Source organism: Hyperoodon ampullatus (genome assembly GCF_949752795.1).
Source record: "Hyperoodon ampullatus genome assembly, chromosome: 9".
NCBI lineage: Eukaryota > Metazoa > Chordata > Mammalia > Artiodactyla > Ziphiidae > Hyperoodon > Hyperoodon ampullatus.
In genome coordinates this window covers 64,171,791-64,196,593 of record NC_136922.1, presented here as the reverse complement: position 1 = coordinate 64,196,593, position 24,803 = coordinate 64,171,791, and the positions used below count along the sequence as shown (strand labels likewise).

General features: G+C 42.7%; 1 protein-coding gene across 4 annotated transcripts in view; it reads left to right on the top strand.

Annotated features, from left to right (window-relative positions):
• The window catches only part of PDE1C (phosphodiesterase 1C), a gene marked incomplete at both ends in the record, with an annotated part of 536,637 nt that overhangs the window by 258,776 nt on the left and 253,058 nt on the right, over positions 1 to 24,803 (top strand). Inside the window, one exon of one of the 4 annotated variants that reach the window (XM_079712014.1) lies at positions 10,940 to 11,040. The exons of the other annotated variants lie outside the window; for them this stretch is intronic. Coding sequence (XP_079568140.1) covers positions 10,940 to 11,040 — 101 coding nt within the window. Of the gene's footprint in view, positions 1 to 10,939; positions 11,041 to 24,803 lie in introns of those variants that run through there. 4 annotated transcript variants of the gene reach the window in all.

The following is a 24,803-nucleotide window of genomic DNA, read 5'->3' as shown; positions in this document are numbered from 1 at the left end:
GCCTTCAGTGTTTAAGGCACTGGTCATACATGTTTGTTTGTTTTTTTTTTAAATTCCTTACAGTAGTCCTCTAAGGGAGGAGTTGTATTAGTTAGGATTCTCTTAGTCGTCAGTGACAGAAATCTGATTCACTCTAGTTTAAGTGAAAAAAAATGGGGGGTTGGAGGAGATATTTATTTTGTTCATATAACTTAAAAGTCCATGGGTAGTTCTGGCTTCAGGCATAGCAGGATCAAGGGGCTCGAAAGACCCTTTCACATTTTTTTCTTTGTCTTTTTAGTTCTTCTGTCTGCTTTTCTCTGTTATCCCAGAGAAAACACAAATAGACCTCCTCTGTCTTTCCCAGGGACCACATCAAATCTCCCATAAGGAACTGGTGTTGGATCTGCTTTAGTTACATGTCACCCTCAGACCAATCACTTTCTTTTTTTTTTTTTCTTTTTTTGCTGTACGTGGGCTTCTCACTGCTGCGGCCTCTCCCGTTGCGGAGCACAGGCTCTGGACGCGCAGGCCCAGCGGCTATGGCCCACGGGCCCAGCCGCTCCGCGGCATGTGGGATCTTGCCAGTCTGGGGCACGAACCCGTGTCCCCCGCATCGGCAGGCGGACCCTCAACCACTGCGCCACCAGGGAAACCCAGACCAATCACTTTGTTCAGAGATAGGAGGTGGATGGCTCTGATTGGCCAACCTAGGCCATGTTTGTTATAGTCAAATCTAGCCAGGGGCTAGACTCCAGGTTTTCCTACAGCTTTTTTGGGTCAATGAAAAGCTTGTTTAGCTCAGGTCAGGCCGCGGGATTTGAATCAGGGTATGTGAAAGCTGGGAAAAGATCCAGAGGTCACTGAGCCCAACCCAGCCATGGCCAGAGAAGAGAAGAGAAGGGTCTTGTTCTGGGTCACAGGCAATTCAGTGCTACTCCTAGTCCTTTCCTTTTCCTATATTTACCTCCACTGGAAGGGTTACATGAACTTCTGTCAGAGCAACTGAAGGATCCTTCCAGAGATAGGGGCAAAAACTGGATCACATGCAGGTTACATCAGACCACCCCTGAGCTGGGACTGCATCCTGTCTCTCCTCCCATCTCCTCTCCCTGCCTCGCTGGGCTACACTCTGGATAGTTGAGCCCCATTTCACATGGGGCTGAGAATAGGTTCTCTGGGCTTCGTCAGTCCACTGTCTCTTTTTGCATCTTTTTTTTTTTTTTTTTCCCCCTGGTGGAGGTAGTTCCTAGTATAGAATCTGCCCCAAACTATGAAACCAAAAAGAGAAGACATCAAATGGAAAAGCAGTGTGACTGTCACCAAAGAGGCCCCTTGCTGGAAAGAAACGCCCATGGGAGAGAAGAGCCTGTGTTGACAGTGTGTCCTGGGGGCTGGCTCACACCTGGTGTGGTCAGGAAGGAGGGGCTGCTCTGCTTGGTGTTGCTACTTCCAATGTCCTAAATGCTTCTCCAGAATTTTCCCATCAAAAGACTCTAGATGACGCCATTGCCAAATTATGAAAAATGTATCAAGGACACTGGCTTGCTTCATGGAGGTCAAAGCAAGCAGTCATAATCTTGTAGCTAGAAGGTGGGTGTTCACGGGAGATAATGCTGTGCTTTTTCTGATTTTGTCTGTTTTCTTTGTCTAGCTCTTCCTTGGTAAGCTGAGGAGCTTGTTTGCATTTGGTAGTTGGATTCCTCTTATGGAGCCCTGGTTATCATTTGCCCCATGGTTGTTGCATGGTCCTGAGGCAGGTTCCCTGAGCTGACCTCAGTATATGATGCATATTCAGGCAGCAGATACCCTCCACATGTGACCATGCTTCCCTCTGCCTAGAGCCACCCATAGCTCCCTATCATCTGCAGAAGAGAGCCCAAACTTCTTCCATGACCACACAAGTCTGGCTGACACTGCCAGCATTTTTCTCCTGTTCTTCTTAGTCATGCACTTATAGTCAAGCCACAAACTTGTTTGTGGATCTCTGGCCACTCCACCCCTTCTCACGCTTCTGTGTATCCTCCCATACAGTTCCATCTTTCTAGAATCACCTGCCTCCACCCACCTTCCACCTTCAAGATCCAGTTCAGATATTATCTCCACTACGTAGCCGCCGTAATTCCCCCGCAGTTTTCGGGACCCCTCATCTGTGCTCCTTAGCTCCACCCTCTCTGTTATATACCTTTTAATTTGTCTTTTTATGTGTCTGGAGGGAGGAGATAATAACAAAGGGAAAAGAACTTTGCACTCTGGTCTTGGTTTAAAACCTGGCTTTGCCACTTTAACAGTACGGCTTTGCCACTTTAGCAGTACGGCTTTGCAAAATTGATCTGACCTTTGGGAGCCTCTTCTATCTTTACTTGTAAATGGACATAATGAATTCTTCTGAAGTGTTTCGTTGAGGGTGAAAATGAACCGACCTGTGATGTGCTTTTAGCATGGTGCTTGGCACATGGTAGTTCTCAGTAGCCAGTAAGGGTAGTGGTTGTTTGTATTGCGGTTATTATTGAATTGTGACATTTTAGTGATGAAAGGGAACTGAGGGGTCATTCTCATGCCTGTGAAGCCTGATTCCTGCTCCCTTGTCTGATAGTCATGCAGCTTCTCCTTGAACTCTGCCATGTACAAGGAGTTCACTTTCCTTCTGATCTTCTGATACTTAATGCTGATTATGCAGAGGTTTGATAGTACTTAGGCTAAGTTACTCTTTGTCTATTTGGGACACTATTTTACTTTATTTTTTTCTTGAACCAAAGGTTTTATTTATTTATTTTTGTTTTTATTTTTTATACAATTTTAAAGGTTATACTCCACTTCACAGTTATTACAAAATATTGGCTATATTCCCTGTGTTGTACAATACATCTCTGTAACCTATCTTACACCCAATAGTTTGCATTCCCCCTCCCCCATCCCTCTGTTGCCTCTCCCCACCTCTCCCCACTGGTAACCACTAGTTTGTTCTCTATATCTGTGAGTCTGCTTCTTTTTTGTTTTATTCACTAGTTTGTTGTATTTTTTTAGATTCCACATATAAGAGAGATCATACAGTATTTGTCTTTCTCTGTGTGACTTATTTCACTTAGCATAGTGCCCTCTAAGTCCATCCATATTGCTGCAAATGGCAAAATTTCATTCTATTTTATGGCTGAGTAGTATTCCATTGTGTATATAGAATATACACATCTTCTTTAGACATTCATCTGTTGATGGACAGTTAGGTTGCTTCATACCTTGGTAATTGTAAATAATGCTGTTATGAACATTGGGTGCCCATATCTTCTCTTTCTTTTTTTTTTGGCCGTGCTGCGCAGTTTGTGGGGTCTGAGTTCCCTAACCAGGGATCAAACCCATACCTCCTGAAGTGGAAGTGCGCAGTCCTAACCACTGGACCACCAGGGAAGTCCCCGTGCACGTATCTTTTCAAATTAGTGTTTTTGTTTTTTTTCTGATACATAGCGAGGAGTAGAATTGCTGGGTCATATGGTAGTTCTATTTTTAGTTTTTCGAGAAATTTCCATAATGTTTTCCACAGTGGCTGCACCAATTTACATTCCCACAAACAGTGTACAAAGATTCCCTTTTCTCCACATCCTCGCCAACATTTGTTATTTGTGTTCTTTTTGATGATAGCCGTTCTGACAGGTGTGAGGTGATATCTCATTGTGGTTTTGATTTGAATTTCCCTCATGGCTAGTGATGTTGAGCATCTTTTCATGTGCCTGTTGGCCATCTGCATTTCCTCTTTGAAAAAATGTCAATTCAGTTTTTCTGCCCATTTTTTTTTTTTTTTTTTTTGCGGTATGTGGGCCTCTCACTGTTGTGGCCTCTCCCGTTGCGGAGCACAGGCTCCGGACGCACAGGCCCAGCGGCCATGGCTCACGGGCCCAGCCGCTCCGCGGCATGTGGGATCTTCCCAGACCGGGGCACGAACCCGTTTCCCCTGCATCGGCAGGCGGACTCTCAACCACTGCGCCACCAGGGAAGCCCAGCTGCCCATTTTTTAATCGGGTTGTTTGTTTTTTTGATGTTGAGTTATATGAACTGTTTATATATGTTGGATATTAATCTTTTATTGGTCATATCATTTGCAAATATTTTCTCCCATTCAGTAGGTTGTCTTTTCGTTTTGTCAATGGTTCCCTTTGCTGTGCAAAAGCTTTTAAGTTTGATTAAGTCCTGTTTGTTTATTTTTGCTTTTTTTCCCTTTATTTTAGGAGACGGATCCAAAAAAATATTTCTATGATTTATGTCAATGAGTGTTCTGCCTGTGCTTTCCTCTAGAGTTTTATAGTATCCAATCTTAAATTTAGGTCTTTAATCCATTTTGAGTTTATTTTTGTATACGGTGTTAGAGGATGTTCTAATTTCATTTTTTAACATGTAGCTGTCCAGTTTTCCCAGCACCACTTATTGATGAGACTGTCTTTTCTCCATTGTATATTCTTGCCTCCTTTGTTTAGATTAATTGACCGTTCGTGTGTGGGTTTATTTCTGGGCTCTTTATCCTGTTCCATTGATCTCTGTGTCTATTTTTGTGCCAATACCATACTGTTTTGATTACTGTGGCTTTGTAGTATTGTGTGAAGTCAGGGAGCATGATTCCTCTAGCTCTGGTCTTCTTTCTCAAGGTTGTTTTGGCTATTCAGGGACTTTTGTGTTTCCATACAAATTTTAAAATTATTTGTTCTAGGGCCTCCCTGGTGGCGCAGTGGTTGAGAGTCCGCCTGCCAATGCAGGGGATACGGGTTCGTGCCCCGGTCCGGGAGGATCCCATATGCCGCGGAGCGGCTGGGCCCGTGAGCCATGGCCGCTGAGCCTGCGCATCCGGAGCCTGCGCATCCGGAGCCTGTGCTCCGCAACAGGAGAGGCCACAACAGTGAGAGGCCCGCGTACCGGAAAAAAAAAAAAAAAAAAAAAAAAATTATTTGTTCTATTTCTGTGAAAAATGCCATTGGTATTTTGATAGGGATTGCATTGAATCTGTAGATTGCCTTGGGTAATGTGGTCATTTTAACAATACTGATTCTTCTAAACCAAGAACACAGTATATCTTTCCATCTGCTTGTGTTTAATTTCTTTCATTAGTGTCTTATAGTTTTTCAAGTACAGGTCTTTTTCCTCCTTAGGTAGGTTGATTTGGCGGACTACCTTAAATTGGCAGTTATATGTATGTATATATGTGAGTGTGGATATATCTATATATATGTTATATATAATATATTTATGTATATATGCATGTCTATGTATAATTAATGATGTTTCACCATATAAGATTTTCTAAAAAGTCTTACTCAAAAAGCTGGGATAGGAAGTCACCATAGAAATTGACCTCCAAAACAAGATTGGGAATGGCTTTGTGTTTTCCTAGATCTTTTGTTTCTGGGTGGATTTGTATCTATTTTTTTTTTTTTTTTTGCTTGCCTCTGAGCAGGATGCCAGTAGAAATTGTGGCTTGTAATGTTGCTACAACATACAAGCATACCCTGTCTTTGATAGATAAAGAGAAAATAAAATCTGAGTAACATAATAACATGGTGTATCTAAAAGTAGAAATATTTTGTTGGCGGAGAGAAGGCAAACTCTTCCTAATGTAGTTTAGAAAGAACCCTGAATGAGAAGCAAGGAATCCTGTGGTGTTTTGTGGTACTTTGGCCTCAGTGTTCTCATCTGTGAAGTGGGAGCATTGGTCACTCAGAGATAGGATATGGAGAAGGCAGAGGTGGACTCTGACCCTGAGAACTAAGTACTCCACTTCCTCATTCAACCAGAGCAGCTCTTTCTTTACTTTTAAAATCTGAGGTAGGCATTAGAATCCGTTATAAGATGTTAATTTGAAGTAAAATATTCTGTTGCTTAAGAAATTCGAAGATGTCTAAATTAGATTATCTTTAAGGTTCCTCCAGCTCCAAAAACTATGACTCTAAAATAAAGAAAAGTTATATCCTTATTAACTTTCCCATACATGTTTACTTTTTAAGTTTTCTAAAATGAAACAAAATCATGTTTCACAAACTTTTTTAAAGACAATTTTTGGTTCTCCTTCTCTGATTAGCTTACTTAAAGTGAAAGGCTATTCTTTTCCTTTTTCTTTCAAAATTTGCTTTTCTCTGACTTGATCAAAATCCCACTCATGGGCTTCCCTGGTGACACAGTGGTTGAGAGTCCGCCCGCCCATGCAGGGGACACGGGTTCGTGCCCCGGTCCGGGAAGATCCCACATGCCGTGGAGCGGCTGGGCCCATGAGCCATGGCCGCTGAGCCTGTGCATCCGGAGCCTGTGCTCCGCAATGGGAGAGGCCACAACAGTGAGAGGCCCGCGTACAGCAAAACAAAACAAAAAATCCCACTAATATGAGGAAAAGTCATAGGTATGGTGGAGGGCAGGAAGTTGAGTAGCATCCTTTATCATTCCCTTCGATCCTTTCATTGTAGGCCAGTCCTTGGAGAAACCATGACGTAGTTAAAGTATGTATTCAGCAATACGCATCTGCCTTTTCAGCATTTCCTTTCCCCACTTCTCTCCAGATGACCTCATAGAATCATGAAGATGGAACAGACATAAAAAACTTTTTGCATAAATTCTTTACTTTAAAGATGTGGAAAATGGGATCCTGTGAGGTTGACAGTTTTGTCTTGGATACAGTAATGTCATAACTGAAACTCTGGTCTTTTCCAGTTCAGTTCTCTTTCTGGTAGGTCAAGATAAACTCCTTGTGCTTCAGTTTTCTGCTATAAAATGGAGATGACAATAGTAGCTTTTGCTTCATAACATTGTTGCTAGTGTTATGTGAGTGTAGAGCCCTTAGAACAGTACAGACCAGACCGTAGAAAGTTTCGGATATAAGGTTGCCATTATTATCATTACTAGCTTCCATATTCTGACAGCACGCTGCACAAGGTGCACAATCTGATGGATCATACTTCTGTCTTGTATCCCCAAAACAAGTCATTAAAATAATCTCTTGGATTGGAAGAATCAACATTGTGAAAATGACTATACTACCCAAAGCAATCTACAGATTCAATGCAATCCCTATCAAACTACCAATGGCATTTTTCACAGAACTGGAACAAAAAATTTCACAATTTGTATTGTAACCCAAAAGACCCTGAATAGCCAAAGCAATCTTGAGAAAGAAAAACGGAGCTGGAGGAATCAGGCTCCCTGACTTCAGACTATACTACAAAGCTACAGTAATCAAGACAGTATGGTACTGACACAAAAACAGACATATAGATTAATGGAACAGGATAGAAAGCCCAGAGATAAACCCACACACATATGGTCAGCTTATTTTTGATAAAGGAGGCAAGAATATCCAATGAAGAAAAGACAGCCTCTTCAATAAGTGGTGCTGGGAAAACTGGACAGCTGCATGTAAAAGAATGAAATTAGAACATTCCCTAACACCATACACAAAAATAAACTCAAGATGGATTACAGACCTAAACGTAAGGCCAGGCACTATAAAACTCTTAGAGGAAAACATAGCCAGAACACTCCATGACATAAATCACAGCAAGATCCTTTTTGACCCACCTCCTAGAGAAATGGAAATAAAAACAAAAATAAACAAATGGGACCTAATGAAACTTCAAAGCTTTTGCACAGCAAAAGAAACCATAAACAAGACAAAAAGACAATCCTCAGAATGGGAGAAAATATTTGCAAACGCATAAACAAAGGATTAATCTCCAAAATGTATAAACAGCTCGTGCAGCTCAATATTAAAGAAACAAACAACCCAATCCAAAAATGGGCAGAAGACCTAAATAGACATTTCTCCAAAGAAGACATACAGATGGCCAAGAAGCACATGAAAAGCTGCTCAACATCACTAATTATTAGAGAAATGCAAATCAAAACTACAATGAGGTATCACCTCACACCAGTTAGAATGGGCATCATCAGAAAATCTACAAACAACAAATGCCAGAGAAGGTGTGGAGAAAAGGGAACCCTCTTGCACTGTTGCTGGGAATGTAAATTGATACAGCCACTATGGAGAACAGTATGGAGGTTCCTTAAAAAACTAAAAATAGAATTACCAGATGATCCAGCAATTCCACTACTGGGCATATACCCTGAGAAAACCATAATTCAAAAAGAATCTTGTACCACAATGTTCATTGCAGCTCTATTTACAATCGCCAGGACATGGAAGCAACCTAAGTGTTCATTGACGGATGAATGGATAAAGAAGATGTGGCACATATATACATATATACTATGGAATATTACTCAGCCATAAAAAGAAAAAGAAATTGAGTTATTTGTAGTAGTGGTTGGACCTAGAGACTGTCATACAGAGTGAAATAAGTCAGAAAGAGAAAAACAAATACCATATGCTAACACATATATATGGAATCAAAAAAAAAAAAAAGGTTCTGAAGAACCTAGGGGCAGGACAGGAATAAAGACACAGACGTAGAGAATGGACTTGAGGACACGGGAAGGGGGAAGGGTAAGCTGGGACAAAGTGAGAGAGTGGCATGGACTTATAAATACTACCATATGTAAAATAGATAGCTAGTGGGAAGCAGCCACATAGCACAGGGAGATCAGCTCGGTGCTTTGTGACCACCTAGAGGGGTGGGATAGGGAGGGTGGGAGGGAGATGCAAGAGGGAGGAGATATGGGGATATATGTATATGTATAGCTGATTCAAGTTGTTATAAAGCAGAAACTAACACACCATTGTAAAGCAGTTATACTCCAATAAAGATGTTAAAAAATAAAATAACATAAAATAATCTCTTAAAGTCCAATTCCATCAAGTCACAGTTCCGCATTGGGTGACTTTGGGTTGGTAAATTGGTTTCCTCAGGTAAACAATTTTAATGTAAGATGTTGACTGCTTAATGCTGTCTTTGCTTGAGAGTAATGCTTTAACTGTATGTGCTGTATGTGCTGTATGTGCTTCCAGAAAATCCTTAAGGACTGACTTTAATGAGGTGACTTCAGCTTGTGTGGTAGGTGAGCATGTAAGTTCTTTTCAATCAAAAAGGTCTGTCATCTCACCTTGAGGCAGGTACCTTCTCCACTGCAATGAATGGGGCTAGCCATGCCATTCTCATCACTCTCATCTCTAATTTCTGGAAAATAAATGCCCACTTCCAAATATATGAGCATTTAGCATTTAAACACTGTTTTAAAATTTCTTTATCGAGGCCACTTGAATGGAAATTTACTTGAGCAATGGAAAAAAACTAGTTCTCACCTTTAAATCTGAATTTTGAGAAGCAGGCAAATATCTGATGGATAGAATCAGAATGCTGGGATTGTGACTGAATCATTAACTGCCAATGAGGGACAATACCATTATAGGGCAAGCTGCGTCCTGAATCTCAGGAGCCCTGAGTCCCAGGTTTGAAATGGCCCCTGGGAAGTGGGAAGTGGTGGTGGCTGCATCTAGAAGGGAGCTTGACCACCAGTTCCTGTGATGTCCGGGCCTCAGTCAGCTTGAGCCAGGATCTTTTCTCTCTTTTCTTTTTCTGTCTTTGGTCTTTCTTTTAATCCCACCTCTCTCCTCCCCTCTTAACTGCATTACCTGGTCCCACTCTGCCTGAGCATTACACTTTATTGACATTGTGAATGACCTAGGGGGACGCAGATACTGAGTTGTAGCTTCGTGGAGCTGAAACTCCTCTCCAGTGTCAACATCTGCCCAGGGACCCTTTGAGGAGACTGTAATGAATCAGTGGAAACTCCAATTTCCTTACTTTTGTTTATATTTTCCTTTTTTTCACACCATTTTGGGGAGGGAGGGAGGGAGGGAGGGAGGGAGAGAGAGAGAGAGAGAGAGAGAGAGAGAGAGAGAGAGAGAGAGAGAGAGAGAGAGAGGTGACTCTCATTAGCAAGAACATATCAGGACTTTCTAAGTGTGATGTGTGGTTACTTTAGTCCCTGTCGATTGCTTTAATATTTCAAAATGGAACCGACTCTCTGGCGGGCGTGGAAGTGAGCGCTGTGAATGAAAGCTCCAAGCACAAACTCCGTGGAACCTCGCCGTGGCTGTTTGTCCCACCGGCCCCCTGGGAGGACACGGACCTCGGTTCCCTGGGATTTCCGCGCGCGGTGCCGTGCTATTCATTTTGTGCGGGCTTCGGGAGCCATCGGCTCGCCGGGGCTGGGGGCCCTGCGCCGCGGCGGGCCGCCCTGGCGCGCGCGGGTCTCCGGGTGCGGGGCTGGAGCCCGGCAAGCGTGTGCCCTGCCGCCGGCTGTGTCCGGCGCGCCCCTCCCTCCGCGCCCGCGGGTGCCAGACCAGACGCTGGTCCCGGCGCGCTCGCAGACGACTCTTCTCAGTTGTCAGTTTTCTCGCTTGTCAGCAGAGCTGCTGGTAAGTGACAGAAAACAGAGAGGGGGCGGGAAGGCAGCGTGGCTGGGGAGAGAGCGACCTGGAGGGGGAGCCGCGGGGCGCCCCAGGGCAGGGGGCGCGGGTGGAGCCGGGGTGCACGGCCTCCGGGTCGGACCGCCCAGCTCCGCGTCGGCTCCCCCTAGGCTCACCCACCTCCTCTCTCTCCCCTTCTCACTTTCTCCCTCCTCGCCGCCTCTCCTCCCCACTCGGTCCTCCCTTTCCCCCCCTGCAGTCCTTCAGCTGCCAAACTGTTCGCTTCCTTGGCTTTGTTTGAGAAAAAAAAAAAAAAAAAAGAATCCGAATAGGTCTGAGGTGTTTTCTCCTAGATCAGGAGCACAATTCCTACCCTTGGCATTAGCCCACGATCATGGCTGGTTCCCGCAGCTGCCTCCGGGGGGCACCTGGTCCCCGGGTCGCCAGCCCTCTGGGCCCGCTTTAAGCCATGATTTGGGGGGTCGCAGAAGGGGGAGCGCACGCAGAAAGTGACAGGCAGACGCGCTCGCCACCTGACTGGGGCTCGAGGGCAGGGCTGGGCAAAGAGGCGGGAGGGGACAGCCCAAACTCTCTCGGCCTCACTCCCAGTGATAACCTGCAGCTATGGAGTCGCCAACCAAGGAGATTGAAGAATTTGAGAGCAACTCTCTGAAATACCTGCAACCAGAACAGATCGAGAAAATCTGGCTTCGGCTCCGAGGGCTGTAAGTAGATCTGTTTACTTTTCTCGCCCTATTTCCCTCTCATCAGTATTTTACTACACAGCCAGAGTCACGACTGCTCACCCCCATTCCTGCGTGACCCTTAAAAATACAGCCCTAGAAGTTCCACAACCGCTTCTCTGTTAATTACAGTCACTGCTACCTTCCTTTCAACAGCGAGACTTGTCTTTCTGAGTGCTTCGGAATGCCTTGCTGTTTCCAAGTCATGCTTTCTTTGGGGAAGAGGAGATGTCCTTAGATTTCAGTTATAGTAGCTCAGTATTCATGGAGATATTTCTGTTTGTTTGTTTGTCAGGGGAGAAAAGTTTGGGGACTCAGGTCACAGACTTTTAATCAAAGGAAGAGTTATTCTCTGCAGAATGCTTGCAGACACCTTGGCAGGTGGTCCAAGAACTTACCAACAGTTCAAATTCAGCATGCATTCTGGCTGTTAGATTTTCCTCTCCCTCTCCCTAGCCTACTTCAACTTCTGGTATTTTCTTAGGATTCTTTCTAGCAGGAAAATAGTTACTGAAAGGAGGGACTATTTTTGGAGAAAGTAGGGTTCAGAACCAATATTGGAGTTTCCTAGTAATATTTGAATAGTGAAATAAGGCGTTTGCTTTCAATACAGTGGCCAGAATTCTAGTTGGACTGGTGAACAGAGATCTCTGAATTTCATTCACTTCATTGGGTACTGTCTGTTTTTGGGTACTGAGGAGAGGTGACCTGAAAATATGTGTTATTTTCTGTGAATAGATTTCATAAACAATGAACTGCTGGTTATCCCAGTCAGGAAGCTGTAGTGACAGCTGTATGGTTACAGCTTGCTCCTCAGTTGACCAGGCAGGTCCCAAAGATACCTTCCATAGCCACCAGATACTCATTTCCCAGATATTTGGCATCAAATATCTAGTGCAGATTAAAAAAAATAGGTTTTCTCCAAGTATATTCTCCAGACCTTCTGTTCCTACCAAGGGCAGTGATGGGAAAACCAGCACCTTGGCAGTTTGTTTTGCTGCAGTTATTGTTTTTGAAAGCATACACACACACACACACACACACACACATGCACACACCCCCCAAAACAAGTCAGAAAGGCACTGATCTAAGTTATCTTTATCTTGGGGGAGACCACATTCCAACCAGGATATTCACAGTTTCTAAAGGGAAGCAATAATGTAGGTGTTTCTTCAAGGTATCCCCATTTAAAGTGCAATTTATAAAAGCCCTTCCATCAATAATCAAAGTGAGTTTCATTGCCATTGATCTAAATGGGAAAGAAACCATGCCAAATAACATGATTTTTGGGTTGTCTGGCTGCTGCAAGCAGAGGCTGTAAACTTATTTGGAAATCTTGTCTCTCTGGCTGGCGGGCTCTTCCAACAGTTGAGATGCACACAATGCAGCACCTCTCTCAGAGAGGTGTTTACAATAAGCTCATGTTATATGTGATGAACACTCCATGTGATCATATTGTGGTGCACACAGAAAGTTTGTTGCATCCACAAAATCTGGGTCCAAAATATACAATGTCAAAGTGTTGTCAAGCTGGTCTCCTTGACATCCCAGCTGGAGGGACTCATGTGCACACACTCAGGAACTGCTTCTCTCAGGCTGCTTTACAATTCCAACCAACTCCACAGAGCTACTCAGGCTGGGAAAGAGTGTTTGGGCAAATCAGCCAGGTTGAGGTGGGAAACTTGTGTGAAAAAGCGTTTAGAGCTTACAACGCACTGTCTTGTAGCTTCCTCTGTTTCATCTGTTCGGCTTCTCTCCCCAAATTGTTGTCTGCATTTTTGTTTTCAAGTCTCTCGTGTTTACCTAGCACCCTGTACCTTTGAACATAAAAGGTGTGGGTTGATTCTTTTCCAAATGTGTGTTTTTGAATCCTTCTCTTTTTACCCTTCCTACTGAAACACCCTGCCCAACAGCAGTCCCAGGAGATCTGTAGCTTCACTTTCTGATTTGAAAAAGGACATGTTACTATTGTTATGACATTTTTTTTTTTTTACTACTGTTATGGTTCTTACTACCACTTTTTTTTTTTTTTTTTTAAACAAAGCAGTAGTGCTATAATAAGTTGCTAAAGACTCCGGAAACCAAAGTGCATGCTTTTTTATACAACTTGGAATAACACTTTTGCTGTTAACAAAATAGAAACCTTAGGAGATGGAAGGGTGTGTGTCTCTTTGCTCCCACAGTGGATTAACAGTAAGAGAAAGGAAGATGTTCTTTCAACATTTTAGGAAAACTCAATAGCCAAAATTGAATTTTCATACCAATTTATTACCATGACACCTGTATAGAAGGGGCTTTACAGGTGACCACAGATAGTCAGGAATTTGGTTCACCTTGTTTGAGAGCCATCTAAGTTTCAGGACTTGATCATCTCATGCCTGGACTATTTAGTGGTATTGTCAGTATCTCGCCTACTTAATCTATCCTTGAATTTTTCATCTCCTCCAGTAGAATGTCAGTTCCTTAGGACAGACACTTTATGTGTCTTGCTCACTGCTGTACCTCCAGTGCCTAGAACAGGGTTTGGCACATAGTAGGTGCTCAATGAATAGGTGATGAAGGAAGCATAAAGACCCAAAGATGAACTTTTCAGTATTCAAAATGAAGGTAAATGTATATCTGGGTCAGCTTATAGGCCACGTGATACTATCAACACAATATTCCATGAACTAGATGGGAGGTGGATTTAATTAACATCATTACCCAGGTTGGGCACAGGAATCTAAACTGAGGTGGAAACTGGGCAAGATGCGGCAAAGCCACGACCCAGGGCAGAATCCCACTCTTATGTTTACCCAGGTTCTCTCTTTTCCTCCCCTTTTCTGCACTTGCCTGGAGTGGTCTTTACCAGCAGCAAGAGGTTTGTTGCCAAGAATCTACAGTGTGGAGAATATAGGAGATGGTCCTCTCTATATTACAAGCCCCACACATCCCCCTTTCCATGCTTTCCTTTTTTCTCTAGCATGTTTCACTGTCTTAATACTATATATTTAATTTATTTATTATGCTTATTGTCTGTTTCCTCCAATTAAAATAGAAGTTCCTTGAGGAAGGAACCTCTTTTTTTGTGTTTCCATGTCCTCGGTTGTCCCCCAAGTGCTGTTGTCCTTACTCTATCCTCTGTAGGAGTGGGTGGAATTGTTAAGAGCCCCTCCCAATGCCTGTTTTGTTAGGGAATCTTCCAGTCAGGGAAAACATGACGACTGCACTTGCCTCCTCTGATGATGAGGGGGAGCCTCACGGCTGTATGGTTTTGAGTCATAACTTGTACCCTGGGTCCTGACCAAGAGTTTTTTCCTGTTATATGATGACAAAAGGGTGTTCTATACTTTTTAAAAAAAAAAATTTAGAGCAAGAGAACAGGTTTCACTTATTTCTTGGCATTTATTGTCACAATTGTAATTAAGCTTTTGTATATCTGTTTTGCCCAACTATGAGGTAATCAGTACAATAAACTTTATGCTTTTATAATACTCTATGAAGATGATGATGCTTTTTTTGCATGATCTAAAATAGTATTATGAACATACACAGAGGTATGGTTTATTATGTTTATTGTGTGTTTCCTCCAACTAAAATATAAGTTCCATGAGGACATAGTTTTTTTTTTTTGATCTGTTTTGGTTACTGGAGTATCCCCAGGTTTATGGTTATTAGGGTCACAGACTGGGATTATTGTTTCTGTCTATTCAGCAAGCTTTCCCATCCCCCTTATTATGGCAGTAGACCCCCTGCCCCCCAGCCCTCCATGGGCTCAAGATCCAGGATTGGCCAATCATAGAATTTCGCCATTCTGCCAACAGCGGTTGGTCTCAAGTGTGGCACAGAACCCAAGCAGAAGCAGTAGAGTCCTCCACTGAGATTCTCTATTGGCTGGGGGAGAGTGCTGCTTTCTCTTCTGGGTTTTCCTGGTGGCTGCTGCTGGCTCCATTTCTTACTGCATGGAGAAGAGCTTTCAGTGACAGAAGACAGGCCAGAACTTACAGAGAAGCAGAGGGGAGAAGATGGAGTGGAAGTCCCTGGGTCTGCTCCCACAAGCCCCAGTTGCTGCAGTTGTTTCTCTGATTCTGTCTGCTGTCCCAGCTACGCGAATCCATCAGGCTGTGTTCCTGCACAGGCTACTTCAAGTTTGGTGTCTCTGAAAGTCTTCACTAATACCCCCCACTGAAGTCCAGAGAACTTAAGTGACTTTTCCAAAGTATACATCAAAGGTGGGGGGAAAATCCAGAGGCAAAGAAGCCTGGATCTTTGGTTTTGTATTTCTTATTTAATAAAGGCGTCTCATTCTGTATTTTCTTTCTACTCATGTGAAATTTTTAATAGGGTCATCAGTGTTCAGGCAACAGAAGTTTAGTCCGTTAACATTTACTGAGTGTCTGTTATGTGCCGGGCACTTTGATAAACTCTGTGCAAAAGTAGATAAGCCATAAGGCTGTAAGATATAAGGCTATAGCTAAAGAGATGAACACCCTGAAGTGTTGACTGTAGTTACAGAGGGTACACGGGGAGCTACCTCTGCCTGGAAGGGCCAGAGAAGGTGTGAGCAGTGAGCTGCAGACTTACTCGGAGCAGAGTCCTTAGTCACAAGGAAGAAACTTGCACAGATTTCTTTCATTCATGTCAGCCTTTTGCAGAGATGTGAGGAAAACAAGGAGTCATCCAGTCAGCACAGAGTACATCAGCTCAGAATTCTGAGCTGTTTTTATGGACAACTGGAAAAGCTGTGTCTACTTAACTAGGAATATAGCCTGACTCCTAGTACCCTTCCCTATGCTCACCTCTTACCGGTAATCCCAAAAGAGAGGGTGTGGTTGGGTCTAGCTGCTGTCATTCAACATGGAGCTATTGGAGAGAAATCTCCCAGGTCACCTCAGAAGCAGTTGGCCCCTACATTGGTCCCTGGTCCATCAGCTGTGCAGGTAACAGGGTTACCTTCCCTGACAAACCAATCCCCAGAGGTCTTAGATATTCTCCTTAAAAGGTAGTTGTGAGGTATCCTCTCGCAGCTCATCTAGTGCAATATTGAGGGATAGATAAAGCTAGTGAATGGAGGTAACAGTGTACAAATACAGAGGTATGGGAGACATTGACACATCAAGGAGGAATGAGAGATAAAGTTGGAAAAAAAGGCATGGGCCAGGTAGTGACACATGGAATTTTAAAAAATTTACTTTTTGTTTTATTCAAAACTATACATCCTCATAGTTTAAGGAGGCAGGTCTTTGAACACGTTACACACACATCCAAATGTGTTCCAGACATTCTCCATTCATCTTTCAGGGAATCTTTTTTTGAATGCATGTAATTTTAAGGAGTTTACCCTTTATCCCTTAAGTTCTAAGGAATTGTTAAAAGACTTTAAGCTAGAGAGTAACACAATGAGATTTGACTTTTAGGATGGCTATTCTGGAAGAAGTATGGAGGACAGATTGGAGATGAGACTTGAGGCCTGGAAATCAGTTGGAGAAGATTCTTCAGTTATGGTAGTACTACTGAGGAGGAAAAAATAAGGGGCACAGTTGACATTAGAATGGAGCAGAGAGAAAGAGAGAAGGAGAAGTTGTCTTCCAAGCTTGTTTTGTCTCGGATGTATTAGTGAGTTTGGTGCCATTTGCCTTGTTAGAGACCACGAAGAGAAGTGCAGGCTTGGATACAGCAGAATGATAAATTTGGGTTTAGACGTGCTGGACTGGAGCAGGCTCTGTAAGGTTCAAGTAGCTGGTGGTGATAGCAGCCTGGAACTATGGAGAGACCTTTGGCCTAGAGCCTCAGGTCTGAGGGTCATGGTTCTGAGTTAAAGCCTTGTGAACAGATGACCCAGGGAAGAGGGGCTTCACCTGAACCTCACTAATAAAGCAATTCCAAAAGAATATTTTTTAAAAATTGATGTTTCTTTCCCCCAGATTACATATTTTAGGGTGTTAATTGGGCCTTTCACTCTCCCATTTAATTGCAAATGTCAGGTGGTTCAGCATAATTTTATTGGTCTCTTATATACCGGATATTAGGAGCTTCAGAAGAGAAATGAAAGTATCAGGAGAAAAGCCCTGCTTTCAGGAAACTTAGAGTCTAGTTAGGCAGACAGGATAATTCTTTATAGAAGTGAAAAGTTATAAAACAACAAAAAAAGTATGGGCAATAATTAATTGCTAGGTAAATGACATTGACACAATGTCCTAGGATTTAGAGAAGGAAGACTTGTGTTTGAAGGATTGTTTTTGAGTCTTTCTTTTCCTAATAAAGGCCAGTTAAATCTCCCTGAATTATGTTCTTAATGTATATTGAAGGGGAGAAAGAGGTGAATATCAAAAAGGGTTAAGTAGATTCTTATATTTAGAATGAAATTTTCTTTACTTGAATACTAATATCATATATTAGTACATCATCACTTGCTTATCAGAATTTGGTTGTGCTAACTTATTAACTAATTACAACTCAGTATTTAGCAGCTATTTATTATTTTGGCTAAGTTTTACAGCCTCTGTCTGTTGGTAAGCAGCCCTAAGCAAAGAGTTTTCTTCATTTCTAGCTCCATTTTCCGTCTTTAATTTTCTTTGGTTCATAGAAAACTACTTTCCTTGGTTCCAGTTTCCCCATATGGAGGGAAAGTGCTCACATGACCCACCTCATAGCTTTTTGAGAGATGACAAGGAAAATAATGATCAAATATGAGACACATAATGTAGTCTGTAACAGCTTTGAGAATGACCATCACAATTTCCCATTAGTAATACAAATGAATTCTACAACAAATAAAATACTCTATTTCTGGAGAACGTATACTGAATCCATGTAAAGTGCTATATTCTTCAGGCTTATTGGAATGTACTCTTTATTTAAAGACCTTTTGACAGCTCTTATTAAATAAAATAAATGAGTATAAGAAAAATCTAGATGTTCCTAGGTTGTGAAATTATGAAAAATCTTAAGAGAATAATTCAGTCAAGAAGACATCATTCATAACTATAGGTAATGAGTTTTATTTATAAATTTGAATGAATACGCACTCATCCAAATGCAGGAATCTCATCTATCACTCATTCACTCAGCAAACATTTCTCTAGCACTTACCATGTGGCAGGCACTATGCTAGGCACCAGGGATACAGTGGGAAACAAGACAAATGTCCCCTCCTTTAGGGAGCATTCAGTCTACAGGTAGAGGCGAATGTTAAACATCTAATTCCCCAAATAGATATTTACTGTGATGAGTGCCGCAAAGAAGTACAGGGTACTGTGGAAACACATAAGAGGGGGCCCACACCAGGTCTAGGAATCAGGGAAGCCTCCTCTGAAGAAGTGAGATTTAAGCTGAGATATGAAGAATAAGTAGGTGTTAGTTAAGAGTTGAGGAAGAGTGTTCTAAGGTGTCCAAGGCCTGGGAAAATAGCACGTGCAAAGAGCCAAAGGGACATGACGCCTCCGAGAAGACAAAAGAAGGCCAAGTGGCTGCAGCAAAAACAGTGTGGAGACAGGAGGCTCAAGGCACAGCTGGAGAAAGGGGCAGATCTTGCCTCTTCTTTTAGACCAGGGAGCCTTAGCAATGGGAAACCACTGTAGGTCTGTGGGGATGGATTTGAGAGATTTTTAGGAGATAGACTCAACAGGATTTGGACTTGGCATGTGAGGGAGAATGTGGAATTTAGAATAACTCCGAGGCTTTTAGCTTGAATCCACAGGTACTATTTACTTAGATCGGGATCACTGAGGAGGGATCAAGTTTGCAAGTTTGGTTGTGTGTGGCAGCAGAATGAATGCGGAGTAGAAATCATGAGCTCAGTTTTGGACATATTGACTATGAGGGGCCTATAAGATGTCCCTGAGGAGACATGAGCAGTTGGATAAGAGGGCCTGGAGATTTAAGGAAAGGTCTGTGTTGTAGATATAAGGTACAGCCCAACAAAGTAAGAAGAAAAAATTATATATATATAAAATAATGATATAATACATATTGTAAATAATATATATGTGTATAAATATGTATATGTGAATATGTGTATTCATGTCTGTGTCTGAATGATGCTAAATTAATATTTCTATAAATTTTACAAGTAGGGAGAACATAGTTTAGTGTGACCTCTCTAAATAGTCTGACAGAAGTTGCCAGAAGACTATGAGTTTATATATACTTGCTCATTGGCATTTACTTGTTTAACATTTGGGAAAGACCAGCTAGTAGTCAATCTACATGGCTTTGCTTGGAACCCTCGTACTGACTGCTTGGTGTCATGTCCACCACAACATGGGTTTGCAGCAAAGACAGAAACCTGAGGGCTAGGCAGGGTCATTTCCAGTATTCCAGAGGCAGAAAGAGACCATGACCCAAGAAGCTAAATGGAATGAGGCCCTCATCACGGACCTCGTGGGGACTGTCAGGCATGAGCCAGGCAGTGAGACTCGGAGCTTGGAGCCCAGCCCCCTGCAGAAGGGTCTGGTGGAGCTTGGCTGGGTGGAGGCTCCCTGGACCCTGCAGGAGGCTGTCCTGTTGTCTAGGCTCGTCCAGTGGGCGCCGCCTCATTGCTGCTGCTCCCAAGGTGTCCTATGTGCACACACCAGGCCTCTGTCTCTTGGGGCATCCACAGTTCTGCCATGGTGCTCACCCTCCGCATCAGTTCTGCCTCATCCATGGCCTTTTCCCCGGAAGCTCTTTAAGGCCTTCCAAAAATGGACCTTCCTCCCTTCTTTTCCACTCCCTTCCAAAGACCTATTGCAGGGACCCAATATTCAATAGTCTGCCAAAATATAGCTTTCCTTTCCCTTAAGGCCAGTAGAAGAGTGAGAAGCAATGTGAGGATGCATTTTGACTGAAAGTCACTATTAGACATCCAAAGACCATTAAATTCTGTTTATCCAGATTCCAAACAACCAAAATTCTTAAATAAGCAAGACTTTTCCTACACTCTAGAGACACTGAGTAAATCTGGTAGTGAAAGATGAGTCTTTGAAAGCTACTTCCAGGTGTGTTTTTAGGAGTAGTTCAAATTCAGATTAATATCCCACCCCTTTTTTTTCTCTACGTCTCTGAGTCTTGTCTGAGGATGACTCTAAGGGGTCTTACAATATCTTTAAATTAACCCCCCCAAAGTATTTTATATTTAGTGTACTACTCTAGGTTGTGACTTGGAGCCCTGTCTGCTAACTATGAGAAACTATAAACACTTTCATGAACAGGGTCCTGCGTAGCTCATTTGTGAAATATAAGGATGAATTATTGTAAATCAAGCTTCATAAATGTTTAGAACTGCCATTCTGTCTATAAAACTACTAACTGAAATTAGTCATGGTTAAAAAAATGAAAAAATTGTTCAAAGCATCCATTTGTGGGAGTCTTGGATACTTTCAGTGAGGATAACTGTAGCTGAGGAGAATCTGGTTCAAATACTCAACTGATTCAGTTGACAGTGGCACTCAAAATGGTCCCTAGGAGTGCATCTGCTAGCTGAGTGGGTTGGGTTTTTTTTCTGTATTTTGGGGATCGGCCTTGCTTTTGCCATATTTAAATTGTTGAAATTTACAGAGCCTATGTCCAGAGAAGAGCCTTCTATAGATGATTCTATTGTGAGAGAAGATTTGAGAGGAAATAGGAAGGACATCTGCTTCCAAGGAGCTGTTGTAGTGACTTACGTTCACCTGGAATTGTAAATGGCCAATAGCTGCTTTCTGCCCGGAGTAGGTTTTGATAACAAGTTGGGAGGAAAGGTGGAGGAGAGAAGGAAGGAGGTACTACTTGGGGAGATAGGAAAGGCTTAAAAACATTAGACTGGTCACCGAAGTTAAACTTGGCAGAAGATACAGTTTTTGTTCTAGCTAAATCTACATGGGGAAAACAGAGTAGAGAATTCAAGCATCTCTCTGGATAATTCAGTTAAAAAACCTATCCCTCCCCTAATTACAGGGATATATCTGTGAAGAGTGAGGTTTTGTCTCAGTCCTTTGGATTTATCTCCACTCTGGCAGTGTTGTCACAGATATTAAGAAATATTTTTGTTTTCAGCCTTTCTCACTGATGTTTATCGAAACAGGAGACAGGCTCCCAGGAAGGAGGTCACAAAGATCTCTTCCATTCCCGCCCACACAGTTTTATTGTACTTAGAACACTGCAAGTGGTTGTAAATATGTGAATGGAGGGATAGATCATTTATACAAAAAAGTACTACTTGGACTTCTACAAGCATGACATTTACTTTCTGTTTTCTTTAACAACCTTTCCGTATTTTTTCATTGGTGCCACTGATGAGCTCACTGCCCAGCTTTAAGCAGTAGATTTTAAGCTAGAGGGAAATGGTCCTTGATTTGCTAAAAAATAATGCTTTTCAGAGGAAGATTTCAGCTTTCTTTGGGGAGGGGTCCTATTTTGGGATCTGTTAGACAGTAATCTGAGTGCTGGAATTTTTAACCCAGGCCCAGGAGAGAAACAAGCATGAACAGGAGATTTGGATTTTTGTGTCTGGCCAGCTGACTGCAGCTAGATGAGGGGTCTGGGGAGGGGGAGCTATGAAGACACAGCCCTGTGGGAATGTGGGCGCACCCGGCGTGGGGTGGATTGACTGTGAGTTGGTGCCGGTCCAGGTGGGGCTTCCTATGGGGTTGTTTAGTTTGAACTAAACCTTCTCCTCAAGGATTTCTCCTGTTTCCACTGCCCAGCCGGCATTAGATAGAAACACATTTGCTTCCAGAAGTGAGTTAAACATTGATCATCTTATTTGCAGCTGTGTTTCGGATTAGCATTTGCTCATCTTTCTGATTTACCATGCTCAACCCCAAACCACACTCTCGAAGGCTTCCTTCATTTGAATTTGATCTCATCACTTTGGGTTAAACATATTGGAATTTTGTACTCTGGGAGTTGCTGTCCCCAGACATGATCTTCCTTTTCTAAGAGCCCTAAATGAAAGGGTGGGAATCTGTAGGACAATTTTCCCCAATAGACAACCTGGCAGAAAAATTCTGTAGAAAATTTAAGCAAAAACAACTCCTTCCTAATTATTGGGTTATTCCAAGTAAAAGTGAGTTTATATTACTTCATTATTTTTTATTTTTTGTCCTTCCTTGGATCTTTGGCCAACCAGGAAAATAGAATTGTTGCCCATATGGATTTTCATTCTATAGCTCATCAGTTAAGAAATATTTGAGCTAGTAAGAGAAGAAAGTTTCTCATTTTCTCTAATATCTTTCTTCTCCCCACCCCTTCCCCAAATAGTCTGCTGGAAGGTGCCAGGAAACCACAATTTATATATATTTTCTCATTGGCATTTACTTGTTAAAAATATGGGAAAGGGGCTTCCCTGGTGGCGCAGTGGTTGAGAGTCCGCCTGCCGATGCAGGGAACACGGGTTCGTGCCCTGGTCTGGGAAGATCCCACATGCCATGGAGCGGCTGGGCCCGTGAGCCATGGCCGCTGAGCCTGCATATCCGGAGCCTGTGCTCCGCAACTGGAAAGGCCACAACAGTGAGAGGCCTGCGTATGGCAAAAAAAAAAAGAAAAAAAAGAGAAAGGCCGTAAAGCAATCAGTATATATAGCTTTGCAAATGTAGGTTTTAACATGGGTATTATGGAAATGAAATCACTGGGAGAAATGAGAAGAAATGTACAAGGGCCTTCCATTCTCAGCAACATCTAAAGTAGTTCATACAAATGATTTAAGACAGATTCAGTGGAAGTTTCTAGCGATATCCAGTTTTGTTCAATCGACACCCCATATGCCAGTAAAAAACAAAACCGGAGGATCAGAGGATCATTCAGATCCTCGATCATTTCACGGATATTTGTGGCATTTTATCTCAGTCCACTTTCCCACGAGTGAGCCGCATGTGACCTGAACTCGTGAGAACATGTACTTCACTCCCTGAGTTTTGCTGTGCACTTTTTTTTCTAAGCCTGTCCCCCAATCTCCTCTCCCTTGAGGGAGCTGAAGCCTGAGAACCAACATTTCCAAAGCTATCTGTGCATCAGCAGCAGTAGTGACCTCATTAAGGAAGGATGGAGATGGGATCTGATGGGATCTGGAGCAGAGTGAGTCATTATTGTTCAGAAACCCTGGAGAACATTGCATCAGAACTGGACTTCTCACTGTGTGTGTGGAGTTGTTGCATATTCAACTTCCCAGACCAGAAAATCTTCTTGTGCTCAACTGGGAGGTATCTTGCTATCAACTTAGAGACTAAGCACAAGTTTTGGTTTTTTTCTAAGCCAGCTTGTTTGAATATTAAGCCTATTTATAAACCTCATTATTGCAGCAACCATATGGCTCTTACTCAAAGATACTCACTTTAAAAAAGTGAAAGACTGCCAGGTACTTCATGATTTAACGTCAATGCTTAATTGACTCTCACTCACCCAGGCTATCAGGAATGATTCCCAAGTCATCTGTTTGACTTTGGAGTCTGTGAAACTTACATGTGATTGTGGGTATGCCCAGTACTCTGCAAACTGCTAGCCATCAAAAAGCAAAAAAAGCTCTTTAAAAGCATCCTGCGTCTGCCACACTGTTGTTTCTTTTTTGCTATTTCCTTGCTGTCTCTACTCTGCCCTTTGGCAGTCCAGGTGTACTGTGGCCGGAATCACTCCTTATGCTTGCTTAGTTTCGTCCCTTCTCTCCCAAATTGGAGCCAAGAGAGGTAAAATGAAGTGCAGGGTCTTGAAGTTCAAGGTGTAGATGACACAGCCATGGACAGCTTTGGGGAACCTTTTTTTTTTTTTTTGCGGTACACGGGCCTCTCACTGTTGTGGCCTCTCCCGTTGCGGAGCACAGGCTCCGGACGCGCAGGCTCAGCGGCCATGGCTCATGGGCCCAGCCGCTCCGTGGAACGTGGGATCCTCCCGGACTGGGGCACGAACCGGCGTCCCCTGCATCGGCAGGCGGACTCTCAACCACTGCGCCACCAGGGAAGCCCTGGGGAACCTTTTTAAATATTGGGGGTCAGTGCTCTTTGCTGATACTCCCTTCTCAGTAGCCACTTGTCAGAATGTGATCAGCTGGACGTAAATGGACTGAAGCCTTCCAGAGGAGACTTTTCCAACTTATCACTTCCCCTGTTCTGTACACATGCATGCACACATAACACGTACACACTATTTGATACTTCTTGGGCAATCCACGATTTCATAGAAACATTCCAGAGTTAAACAGACATGGATTTTCAGTGAAGACCAGGAGTCTTTTAATTTGCCTAACAGGTAAGTGGATGTGGTCAATCAATAATTTTACTAGTTATAGCATGATATCTCTGTGCTGAGTTATAACTTCTAGAGGATGCTTAGGGATTCTGTGTAAGCAACTCACTGGGCTTCAGTTTTTAGGGAATTATCGATAAAAAGGTTTTTTCTTAAAGATAATTTTAGATATTTCTAAGGATTATCATGGTGTCCAGTTCCTAAATATCTAATTTTACTTTCTTTTTTTCCTGCTTTCTGAGCAACGACCCAGCTTTGACATTAGAGGAAAGTGTGTGGGTCTGCTAGGCTAACAGGGACCACTGCTGGGTGGGTGTCAGAGTGTATACAGCCTGCAGGCTCCCTTGGGCATGTGAGGAGTGAGGAGAGCTGGGCAGAGTTTCAGTTCCTCCTCTGCTTAGTAGGACTGAGATTAGCACCTGCTTTCTTTGTGGCTCAAGTGTTCTAAGATGAGAACCGGGAGTATTCAACTTTTCTACTTTAGAAAACAATCTTAAACTTCTTTTTAAAACTTTTTTAATCAATGAAAGGCTTTTTTTTCAAACAAAATTTGGAAACCTATGGAATTATAA